The sequence below is a fragment of the Varroa destructor genome, unplaced genomic scaffold (assembly GCF_002443255.2).
Source record: "Varroa destructor unplaced genomic scaffold, Vdes_3.0 BEIS01000001.1, whole genome shotgun sequence".
Classification (NCBI taxonomy): domain Eukaryota; kingdom Metazoa; phylum Arthropoda; class Arachnida; order Mesostigmata; family Varroidae; genus Varroa; species Varroa destructor.
In genome coordinates, this window is record NW_019211454.1 from 24,804,080 (window position 1) to 24,816,134 (window position 12,055).

Below are 12,055 nucleotides of genomic sequence, written 5' to 3' on the forward strand. Positions count from 1 at the left end.
ATAAGCAAGTATAAATATTTCTTTCTTAGGCCAGTACAATAAATTCGTACATAATTTAACCATACACAAGTGATAGTTTTTTAGATTAATCTACTGTCCATCCATAAAGGGACACAATTGCCATGATCTAGGCCTCAAGAGCTTCCTAGATATGCTCCATATGGTCAATGAGTCTGGGGCCCTCGACGGAGACGGCGCCTCTATGTGCAACAATCGTTGCATAGTTTTCGCTATCCATATTAGGATCATACAACCGACAACTGTATGCTTGCACTATGGCACTCTCCGCTAAGCGAGATTACTTCCCATTCCTTCTACCGCTCCGTAATGGACATCTGCAATTAGAGAATTTTCCATCCCGACCTTTCTTCATCTAATCCCCTTCACGTTTCCCACTTTCCCTTCCACGCCCGATATCTTCATCTAGCTGCTTCGCCTTCTATACTAACACTAACGACGTTTCCGGTGGCTCATCCGCTTATTGTCACTTTCCACTTACCTAACCCACCTTACACCTGAACCCCAAATCACCGTGAATTTTTCCTTGTGTCGTCTTCCTTGTTGTCTTTTTGCCCGCATCCCAATCGACCTACGGACAGATCCGCCCGCCTACTTTTGCCGCAAACTCCTGACCAACGAATGCAATTTAGGCTTAAGTTTATCTCGCTGGGAGTCTTCGCAGCGATCATTCTCATGAGAATCAACAACTCGCACGGCTTTTCGACCCTAAGTTTGCCCTTTTGCTAACCCATAGATACACGTATAAGAATGATGGAAATCGTACGACCATCTGCATATAAATATTATAGTTAACGGCCGACTGGTGGTAAGAGCCACCCGTGGGAATACTGAGTGATTGTTGGAATTCTACCTAAGTTCCATTCTACAGTACACAATTATAGATTTAATTCTTCTCATCGAATTAGCGCGGGCACGATGTCTTGCTGCTGTAAAACTGCCGACATTGAAGAGCTCGCATGTCGCTTGCTTGAATCACATTGCTTTGATACGTGCGATCAAACGCACTGTAAAATTACCATAGTTGTTGCTAGATTTTCACTAGAAAAAATTAAATATGTAGGTAAAAGTATATATACACTATTTCTCAAAACTTCTTCAAGCCTACAAGAAACAGCGACAGAGCTAATACATCGAAGTATACGCGTATTTTTCACTGCGGATACTTCGGATGTATTTGGAAGGTTTTTGTTACAACCTTGGTTAATTGACGATGGCACTCAAATATTATGACGCGTCATTACCGCTGCATGCGTAGATCTACAAAATTTGTTGCAGCAGATTTTCTTGGTAGGACGATGGGAGAACTGTAATTGCCGAGGACAAAGGCCGTTACCTGTTGCGCGCGAACGGCGACGTAGGTGATCTGTAAACCATCCATTGAAGACTGAGCGTTGTTGTTCCTCTCTAAAATGAAACAGATGATTACTAGAGTAGTATAGTAGGATTCGTTCGCTTGCTTAGCTTCTACCTATCCTCATATTTGTTCGCTTACGCCTAGCGCGCGACTCTGTTCCGGTCGAGTCTGCTTCTCGGTGATTCCACTACCCCGCCCACCGAACGGGAAGTTCTTCATTAGCGTTCGCCTTTACCAACCTGCCACTGTCTCCGGCTCCATCGTCCTTTTCGACTGAGTCCTTCTCTTCTTTATCCTCCTATATTTTTTAAAAGGGGTGGCGAGGTAGAGTATCGTTCGTGTTCCTAGATGGCCAACCAGCCTTTCTGGTATAATGCAGCGCGTTAGCTGTATGATATAGTAGGAGTCTAGACAATGAAGCGGAGAATGGGGATTTTTTAGTCTGTTAATAGTCATTGCGGTAGAGGTAATGCCACACAAATGTGATTCCACAGGTGGTGCGCGTATCGCTGCGAAGGGTCCTTCTTTTCCATCGGTAGATAGTATCTGTGTTAGAGAAGGGTGGTACTGGTGTTTCCTGTGGGGCCAAATAGCTGCCGGGACAGAGTGCAAAGTGTCTTGTCTCAATTTCGAATTGTCTAGTGATGTATGGTAGCCTAAGTAGGAAAGTAACGGAAAGGAAAGGACTGAGATAAGAGGCCGCCGAAACCCTTCCCGAGAAGCTTCCTGCAAACGGACGACTTATTTGCGTAGCCGATGCACCGCGTTGCCGAAATACAATGCAGTTGCTACGATGCAGTTAAGGTTGAACGAGGAAGACCAAGAGAACTAGATGCTATAATTAGTGAATATTTCGCTGTTATGATAAAGGGGAAACTGATGAAAGTGTTGAAGGCAGCCACATATAAGAAAGGTTTTAGTTATATAACTTTGCCTGTGTTAGCTTATACGCTTGTCCAGTTGAAGCACATAAGCTGTCACGAGAATTAGCCTCAAGAACGGCAGTGTGATGATTTATCTATATGACTCCAAATGTCTGGTCGTCCAATAATTCAGTCACATACATAAACAACTGTAAAGCTACGTACGTCACAATATCAATATAACATAAATGAATTTTTCGCTATGTGAGTGCCCAAGGCTCTTCTCCACGCGAACACTACATGCGGGATAGAAATGCTAACAAAAGCCATTGTGCGGAACCTTACAAGTACCTACAAATTACACAACAATAAACATGAACCTCACGAGAAATGTCAATTAATTTGTATAAGATCTCTCCAAGGTAAATCTATCAGTACCTATCATCCCAGAATAGACCTCTACTTCGTTGCGCTTTTAGCAAAAACCTACCTTTTAATAGAACTAAATTAACCACTTCGTGTTTCTTTTTAAAGTTTTCTCATAAAGGTCGTTCTGTCAAGACGACAATTCATGTAAAAGTAAGGCATTCATTTATAAGGTTATTAAGAAGGCTTTACGTTAAAGGGTGGTATAGCAGAGCGGTACTAAAAATTATATCGACCGCAGGGTCTTTCGCAGTATTGTCAGCGACAGTCATCTTTCTAGACACGTTACAGTCACGTGCCGTCGAAGTGCTCATCGTGAACCAAAAAATATAGAATGACCAATTCCCGCTACAATGCAAACGTTTCGGTATCATTAGGTACTTACTCCTTAATATGATAAAGATCGTTTAAAATCAATGTGCCTTAATTTAGGTCTATTTTGAAAATAGTAATAATTCGTAAAAAAGCTATAGCAGACAAGAGAGCGACGTATTTACAATGAACACTGACGTTTGTCTATGAGCGCCGAACTTATTACCTGCCTATGTACACCACTCACTAGGCCTTGCCAGCCAAGGCTTCTGTTAGCCTACCGTAAAACGTTTCCTCAGTCTGTTAGCAACTTAATAAGAACTTTATTAAAAGAATAGTAAAAGTGAAATCGTGTTAGCACAGCATTTTAGATTAGCGATATCATCGGAAAACGGAGGGTATTTACGCTAAGATTTTACAGATACTTTTTGGTAGTTACACAATTTTTTTTCTTTTTTCATTTATGAATCATCGCGTAAGCTATCTCAACGAGATAAACGCAGGAGTCCTGCACGAGAAGTGACCGATGGTAAACGGTGAATAGGAGTAGGCCTATAATGTTACTGTTTAACGAACAACAAAAGGTATTACCAATTTAAACCTAACGTTTGGAAAGCGACCTAACCATCAAAACCTTAGACATGTATCGAGCAAGCTGGATTTATTCGTTCGAGATTTTTTATTCGAATCATCACACATGCCAAACTTTGATTTTCAAGTGTCGTTCTCCGATAACCGACTCCTCATACGGAAATTGTGTAGCGTCTGGCTAATCGCAGTGCCATCCTATAAGCAACTGCTAAATAACATTGTCGAGTTACCATTGTCTAGATTTTTTAGCTGAATGGCATTTATAAAAATCGATAAACACGGGATCAAGCGTTAGCCCGGGAGATGTTCGAATGCTGAGCTCCTCCCATCGATGTTCGTTCTGAAAGATGTTGCCTGAACCACTACGTTCGACGCTTAACCTAGACATTTTAACGCATAAAGGGAGACTTGGTAAAATAAACAATTAAAGACTGCTATATAAAGAGATAGACTTGCTAATTCTCAACTGCATCGGTGACTCCTTGGAAAAGTTGAGCCCACGAAGGTTTAATTGAAATGAAATGAAAGCAGAATTGAGTGGATGAGATGAATGGTAGCTGCTCCAAGACGTTCACCGCAACGGTCAATGGTCTCCCAAAGATCCTAAACAAAAGTCGATTAGGAATATAGAGCGGTAGTCGGCAGGTCCAATACGGTTACCTTCAATATTTATTAAAAGAAAATACTCGCGTTTATTAAGACATCGGTGACCAGTGCTAAAAGATAAATTGATTACATTAGCTAATAGATAAACAAGGGTCAAGGCCTCTATTTTTAGAAAGTGCTCTAGCTAGCTTTCGTGCCTTCGCGAATCACCTAAAACTAGGAACTAGCCCAACGATGCGCAATTCGCCTGCCAGGAAATCCGCATGGAAGCCAGCTCAAGTATCAAAGGAAGCCACGGTACTGGAGCCTATGCTTGAGAAGCGTACATTGAGCTTATCAATTGTAGCATGAAGGATTATCTCAAGTACAGCTTTCAGTTATTTTATAAACCTCTAAATTGAGAAGTATGATTCTGCGACAAGCCAAATCAATACAATTGAACTTCAGCGCATGTCTGTCTGTACCCGTCATATACTGCATGGGATTGCTGTGAATTTCTGATACCATTTGTATAGCTTGTTAATCTTCTTCCTAAAATGTCGAAAGCTAGATCAGAATTCCGACATATGTGAGCCACAAAATAAACGTTTGTTCTCAACCGTGACGAAACATCCATCTGATTTATAGTGTAATAGTTTCAAAAATGCTTTAAGCTTAGGGTCAACATCTTTTAGAGACAGTTTATGTTCTGCCTATCATGCAGAAAAGTGAAAACTTAATATCTTATGTCACATTATCAATAAAACGATTGTTTAATATATCTATAATTTGTAAACGGTCTAATCAAATATTTCCACAAGAAAATTTCAGTCGGAATAATAGTCGGTTGCTTGCGATTTATGCACGCCTAGTAATGTGCCTTAAGAAGAAAAACGCATACAAAATTTAACAAAAGGTTATTTAAAAAAAAAAAACTTTAAAATTTAGGTAATACCCTATATAGCTTTTAAAAGAAAAACATCTCTTTTTTTTTTTACCAAGACTAGTTTACGGTTATCACACGCACTAGACGCCCATTGCCACTTTTAAGTTCTAGGTAGGTTTGTTATTTTTCAATTATACATATATGCAAAATGCAATGTTATATAAAAAAAATTGTTTCGATTAAAATTATATACCATTAATATAAATTTTTCGAAAGTACGTACATATATCTGGCATTATGCGGTAGTAAAGTAAGTTGAAGTGCATGGCACAAGGTTTGAGAAGAAGTATGTACTGTCTAAATAACCAGAACTAAGATTCAATTAGTTGGACCGTGTTATTGGTAACGGATAACAGATCCACACGTACAATATTTTTGGTCAAAAATCACTAAAGAGACAAGCTTAAGATACTTCATAATGGTGTTCGATTTTATCCTATTCTTGTTTATGTTACACGATATTCTTAATTTTTAGTACTTGACTTAGTAGAAATAGAATTGGCAAAACATCTTTTTGCAACATACTCACTTACTAACAGGAGATTAGCTATAACACTTGATTGTGAGGAAGAAACTCTCGACTAACTCGCAGCGTCAGTTGTTCATGGCAATACATAGACTGGATAGGAAAAGTCAGAAAGCTAGCTAGTCAGTCTGTCTATCAGCTTTCAGACTAAACCCGCTACAGTGGATGGGCTTCCGTCAACGCAAGTGTCCCAGGCAGCCCTTAGTATTCCCCGTCCGGCAGACACAATGTTCACCAGTGTTTTACCCGCGTCGTCTTATATGTACAGTTGTACGCTTTCCGGTTTCTTTTCGAGAATCAAGAGACTCACGCTGAGTGGTATATTGCTTTTTAGCTCTTTTTCTTCTGTTCTTACGCCTCTCTTTCGCCGACCCTCCACACCACTCATTCGACACCCCACAGCTTCCTGCAGCACTTGATTCGTCTAGTCGTAGCAGTACTACCCCCACCGCCTTAGTCACCTGCTGTACGCGTCCGCATAGATAACCCACGAATGCTGCGCTTCTAGTTTCTAGCTAAGTGCTGCCACCTGGCCACTGCGGTGACGATTTCGTTTAACCAGACCTTCGTATTGCAGAGAATTTAGCTTTTGTTGTTCTTTCGCCAGGCAGCCAGCGTGCTCTCCCTAGTTGCCGTGAGCCGCTACATCGGTGCCAACTGTATCAATCAGTAGGGCATATACGGTTTGTAGGAACACAACGAGGAATACGCTTCCGTGCCGCCGAATGCAGAAGCAGCAGGAGCTTCACTACTCCCGCTAGCAGAGGCAAAGGAAGTTGTTTGCATTGTTGAAAAGAATCATAGTCGACAACTTTGCTAGATATATGCCAATACCGAAATTGACTCTAGCGCATAGCGAACGCGTAGTATGCCATAAAATAGAAGTTCTTGGTTCTCCTCTTATATAAAATACAGTAGGTCTTGCGCAAAATTCACCTAGTACCTATTTGATACCTGGCGAGTGACGTGTAGCTTGGCTTTTGGATAAGCGGCGGGATGGCGAGAAAGGGGCTCAACGGTAGGATACTTTAGGAGGCGGTTGAAAGACCGACTTGTACGAGCTTTTAGGCTACGGCAAGAGGCTTATGAAGCCTTCAGTTGAAATCGCCAACGAGGGCTTGTCAATGAACACGGCTTGAAGACAGAGCAGCTCCTTTGCCTCCGTTTCTGCTTTGTGCTCAGCCTTTCCTGCTTCTGAAATGTCCTGCCTATAACGTGTTTTGAACAACCTCTACAATATATCTGTATATAGTGCTGCCCTACCTTGCCTGTATAGATTCCTTTCCAACTTCGTGCTTACTATATGTGTATGTGCGTGCACATTACTTTTAACAACATCGCCATCGTAAGACTCGTGCGTTCTAGAGATATCTTCTCAGACAGGAGAAATATTTTCTACACAATGCATGTTCTATGCAATCTATATGTATATATATAATCATTCTTCTACCTTGATCACCTCCAACCTAGCTCCTCATTTAACAGTATGGCGGGCTGAGGAAGAGGCTACTCAAAGATGTTCAAGTCTTCAGAAGCCACCCTTAATATATTGCCCTTATAATCTAATCGAAAAGCAATATTGTGAACTCGAAGTCGTGATGCTTTAGAAGACCGCTGTTTTTGATACCGGACGATCACCCTATCTGGCTAGTATTTTTCCATTAAAATAATCGTCTTTTCCCATGAGTTGAAAAAATTCACACCACAATTGAGGGTTTGTATAAAGCTAACTCCTCGAATGCATCTATCTAATTTTTGGTGATGTATTGCAAAAATAAGCTCGGCAGCAGTATGGTTCAGGCTTTCTTCACGGGCCCTCCATAATTCTTGCTACCCTCAATACATACTAGCTTCTGTGACGATGTCTACAATAGTTCCTGTTACGACCAATAATAAGCACATTATATTGGCTGCCTGTATGCGTAGCGGGTCGAAGTTTGTCCTGAGAAAAAGAAGTTACAGTCATTACATCTAGCACCCAGCAAGACAAGTCGATGAGAAAAAATGTATAAGTTGTCTAAGGCAGAGCAACGACATTTTGCAATATGTTAGATGTGCCCCACCTATCGTTCTCTTCAAGACATGAAAGCACCCAAGATTACACGGATTTAACTCTGAAAAACATGAGGGCTAAAGCTATTGCTGAAGTCTGTCTTTTTCGATCCAGGCTTGAACGAGGCATGGCAATGGGGTTGTGTGTTGTCGTCAAGAAACTATGTTGCATGCTGTGGAAAGCTGCGTCGTACGAGACCCTTAAAAAATGTAAGATATCTGGTAGCGTTGACGGTTTATCTTTTCGTGTAAGGTCTCGTAATGTTTTGAACATGACGATAAGTTTACACTCCAATCTGCTCGGTGTTGCCACCAAACCTACTTTCTCATTCTCTTCGTTGATCCCTGCTAGTGGATGGCCCAGTTAACTCATGTTTCGCCTATTTCGGTGGTAAAATTCGGACGGGTTCTTTACTGATAGTTCCGTAAATTATCTCTGAAGTGCACACGCGCGTTTCATCTGTTCAGGACGTAGCTTATGAGAAACCCATATTTAAATTTCTCTTTCATTTTTAATATTTTCGTTACAATTTCAAAATACGTATTCCGAAGAATTCTGTATTAAACTGTGAAAGGTCTATTGCGCATGTTCTCATGCTTTTCTGAAAAACTTCTGTAACTGCACGAATTCCCTTTCCGTTTAGCGATTTGCAGTCTCTGAATTTCTGTTTTGAAGTCTAGGTCTTGAACGAACCAACAGCGAATTATTGGTTTGTTCAAGACCTAGTCACGAGTGTTTTCGCCGATCTTTGATAGACTTCACAACGCTCTGACCTTCGAGAAACATAACTAAATACTAGAATTAATTTTATCTATATGTTTGCCTCTAAACGTATCACTCGTTGTCTGATGACACGTGGAACGTCTTTCCTAGCCGACTCTCTGTTAGTAGTTTCTCAAAACTTCCGGCTCAGTAGTTTCGTGGGCATTATTACGAAAGCCATTAGATGCACTCGCTTAACCTCGTAGTTCCCCAACCTCCAAATGTTTGTCCCTCTAATTATGTTAGCATTTTCCTCACTATATAGCTTCCCTCATAGCACCTAGCCAGCCAGCTTATAGTCGTAAATAGCCAAACACGTAATGTAAATATTTACAAAATTTTGCCTACTAACTTACTTTAAGTTTGTCAATTTTTCTAATTTGCCACAGGGCTCCGGATAAGCTAATGCATAACTGTGAAATTTACGAACATTCTAATATTAGTACAGTTACCATAGTTCATAGCTATCATTATTAATTTATTTAAGAATAAAGATGATAAATGTACGACCTCTTTGCAATGCAGGGCAGGTTTCGATATTTAGCCAGTAGATAGAGCTTGCTAATTGAGACGAAATCAGAACAGGCAAAAAATAAGAACTGACTACTCGCGCACTCAGAGCAGAATGGGTTTGCTATCTGGCGGTGAGGCGGCAGGCGTAGCAGTAGTAGAAGGAATACGACTGCCTCAGCTACTTCAGGTTCATCGTCCTCGTTTGAATTAAACCTGCCTTGCACGTTACTGTTGCTCTTCCGCCTGCTGCTACTGCCTAAATGCAACTAACTCGTTTACCGAGGCACAGTAACGCTTTTTTTTTGCCTTGCGAAGGGCGAACTCGCAGAGTGAGGCGGTAGCTGCGAACGACGACGGCCAGTCGTCACGCACCGAAATCAGAGAGACAACGAGGGGGGTTCAAAGGCCTTTCCGCCGTCGGCGTTGGAGCAGGGGGTCAAAAAAAAAAGGCGGAAGAGAAACCGTGTGAAATCCTCTGGGATTTCAAGCCGCAACCGAGCGATTTCTAATTGAATCTGTGTGTGCCCTCCCTTGGCCGCTCCCACGCTGTTTGGCCCACTTACAAGCTGGGTATTGGCAGCCACACTTCAGCCTTGGCCCGTTGCCGCCATAACCCGCCCGACTGACATCTTGACACTTGCGTGCTGCTACAACTGCACACGCCTGCTTTCTAGGGGCCAGGAAATAAAACTGCGATTAATGCAGAGTGCGAAAAATCAAAATTGATTGCGCAAAATTAGGTTTCGCCTTACTCGATCCTGCTCTAACTGCTGTGTGACAATTTCCAGTTCATACGAAAACATGGGCGCTATTCGTTAAACGATAGTCTTAGTCTGCTCATTGCGGCACTTGTAGGTTGATTGATAAGCTGGTCACGACCAGTCTGTGATCGGGAGTTAATTTGTTGCTGGTTAAACCAGTTGGGTATCACAGCCCCAGAAAACGGATTACAATGTCTAAAGAACTGCTAGCATAAAATAGAGAAAATTTAGCTTAATTTTATTTCTTAATTTATAGTGTCATAAAGCGGTTTAAAATAGACAAAATTGTAGCTGGTTGGAAATGGTAAATGAATGAATAAGTTTGATAGGCACGAAAATTTGCTTAAACGACATACGTTGTTAAACGTGATGCAAATAAGGGCGTTTACTCAATGCGCAGATAAATACATGTGTGATTACAGAACGGCGAGAGTCGACAGAAACCTGATCGGGCGTCCAGTGCTCTAAACAAAGTATTAAAATTTTTTTGAACGATTCAAAAAGCCCGGGCTTCGTTTTGTCTTGCCCTAGACAAATACGCAGTAGATACTAGGCAAGTATAGTTTTACTACTAACGGTGTCGCCAAACTTTTTCTGCGGCACAAATTTCATTGAAACCTACACAAATTTGTCCGTAACGATGATTGTAACACTGCATACGTTTAGAAGCGGCACTGAATCGCTCAAACGTTATTATTGAGATTTCGCTAAAATATTGCAAAGCTACACCGTCTATGCCGATACGCGAGTACGTATCCGACTGGAAAACGTGACACAGCTTAATAAATATCCGTGCGAGAGTTTCAGGGGCATAAACCATAAAGACACGACAGCATCGATGAATTCACACATCTAAAAAAACGGACCTTTCGTCATTACGGGAATACGGATTGCTTGACGCAAATTTGAAATCAGCAGGCTAGAACAAGCTGTTAGATAAACTGATAAAGTAGTTACCTGAATTCGCACAAGCTACACCTCGTTATGTGCACAAACAGATACTAAAATGAACAGCGCAAAGCTAATTTTTAATTGAAATTGGAGGAGAATAGCGCTGCAGCCTCATAGCCCTTAATAATTGTAATTTAAAGTGGAAAAGGCGTGGTTGCCCTTTTCTGCCTCGCTATGGTTCATTTACTATTCCGCCGCCCGCCAGTTTCGTATGCCCTTTTTGTGTCGGTCGCCGTTCCTATACTCCTTTGCGATTGTTCTGTTTTCGAACAGTTTTCTTCCTCTTCTTCACGACTGTCCTAACTTAGGGATTCAGGTCTTGAATCGCACAAGCCTGTGCTGCCTCGGTCAATCTCGACGGCCTTTTCCACCTCTTGCCCCTGCTCATTTTACTCCATCCAAATCACACAAGCTTCTTCACCCTACAATATCCCTCTTAGTCTTAATTTGCTGTGACGAACTCTGCCTGCTTCGAGGATATCGACAGGCTTCATTCACCAGCATTTGCAAAACGCTATTGCCCGCAAAATTACAGCGTGTTCCTGACGCAGTGTCCACATCATTCTAGGTTCAAGTTCACAAGTCCGCAAAAAAGTCTTCTCAGAATATGCACCGCATATCTTCGTAGTCCCTATAACAGTGCACGAGATATGAAGAAAAGTCGGTTTGTCATTTCAGGTTATACACAAGCCTGTTGGACAAAGCAAGACGAGACGTTGATCCTTGACCTTGTCACATTTGAGTCACGAATCGCTCGTATAACTAATTAAATTTAATTGCACATTTAGAGAGGTACACATTAGGTCTCACCCTGTAGTATTTTGTATGGCACCATCAGACTGTAAACGATTGTTGTCATATTACATCTTTGTTCTCGCAAATAACAATACAATAATACTTGAATCGCCTATCACTCCGGCTTGCCAAATGCAATACGCAGCGTGTAACTTCAAAAGATTAACGTTTCCGAAGATGGCTACCCAAGCGCTAATTGGGATTATCTCAAAACATACTTGAGGACCAAGCTGACTATATCTGAAGACGATAATGTTTTAATTAATGTAATAGAATTTACTTATCGTATAACTAAAGCCAATTTTAAGTACTATTTCATGGGCATTTGTAGCGGATTCCGATTTGAAATGGTTTAAATTAGCAAATATATTAAGAATAGCTTGGTCCAGGTGGTAGCTGTCACACATTGCGTTTGTCTCCATTGTTAGCCAGGGGTACGAATCGCTGCTGCCGTCTACACAGAGATATTGTTGAAGATAGCAAGGTAACTGGGCTCTGCCCTAAAAGAAGGAGAAAAAGATAGCCTACTGACGGCCTAAGGGATAATTTGCGTAGACGCTGGATAACCCGACAAGCACTGGGGAGCAACCGGCTAC

At 41.5% G+C, this 12,055-nt stretch overlaps 1 protein-coding gene across 12 annotated transcripts in view; it reads right to left on the reverse strand.

Moving 5' to 3' along the window:
- The window catches only part of LOC111242908 (uncharacterized), a 36,072-nt gene that overhangs the window by 2,547 nt on the left and 21,470 nt on the right, over window positions 1-12,055 (reverse strand). For 3 of the 12 annotated variants that reach the window (XR_015326300.1, XR_002670202.2, XR_015326303.1), the window contains one exon: window positions 3,637-4,227. The exons of 6 other annotated variants lie outside the window; for them this stretch is intronic. Coding sequence is in view for 1 of the 6 variants with exons in the window: in XM_086986898.1 (XP_086843024.1) it covers window positions 1,355-1,425; window positions 1,615-1,831 (288 nt within the window). In the remaining 5 variants the exon portion in view is untranslated. Of the gene's footprint in view, window positions 1-1,354; window positions 2,502-3,636; window positions 4,228-5,627; window positions 6,383-12,055 lie in introns of those variants that run through there. 3 more of the 12 variants (XM_086986898.1, XR_015326307.1, XR_015326305.1) reach the window with 3 other exon arrangements.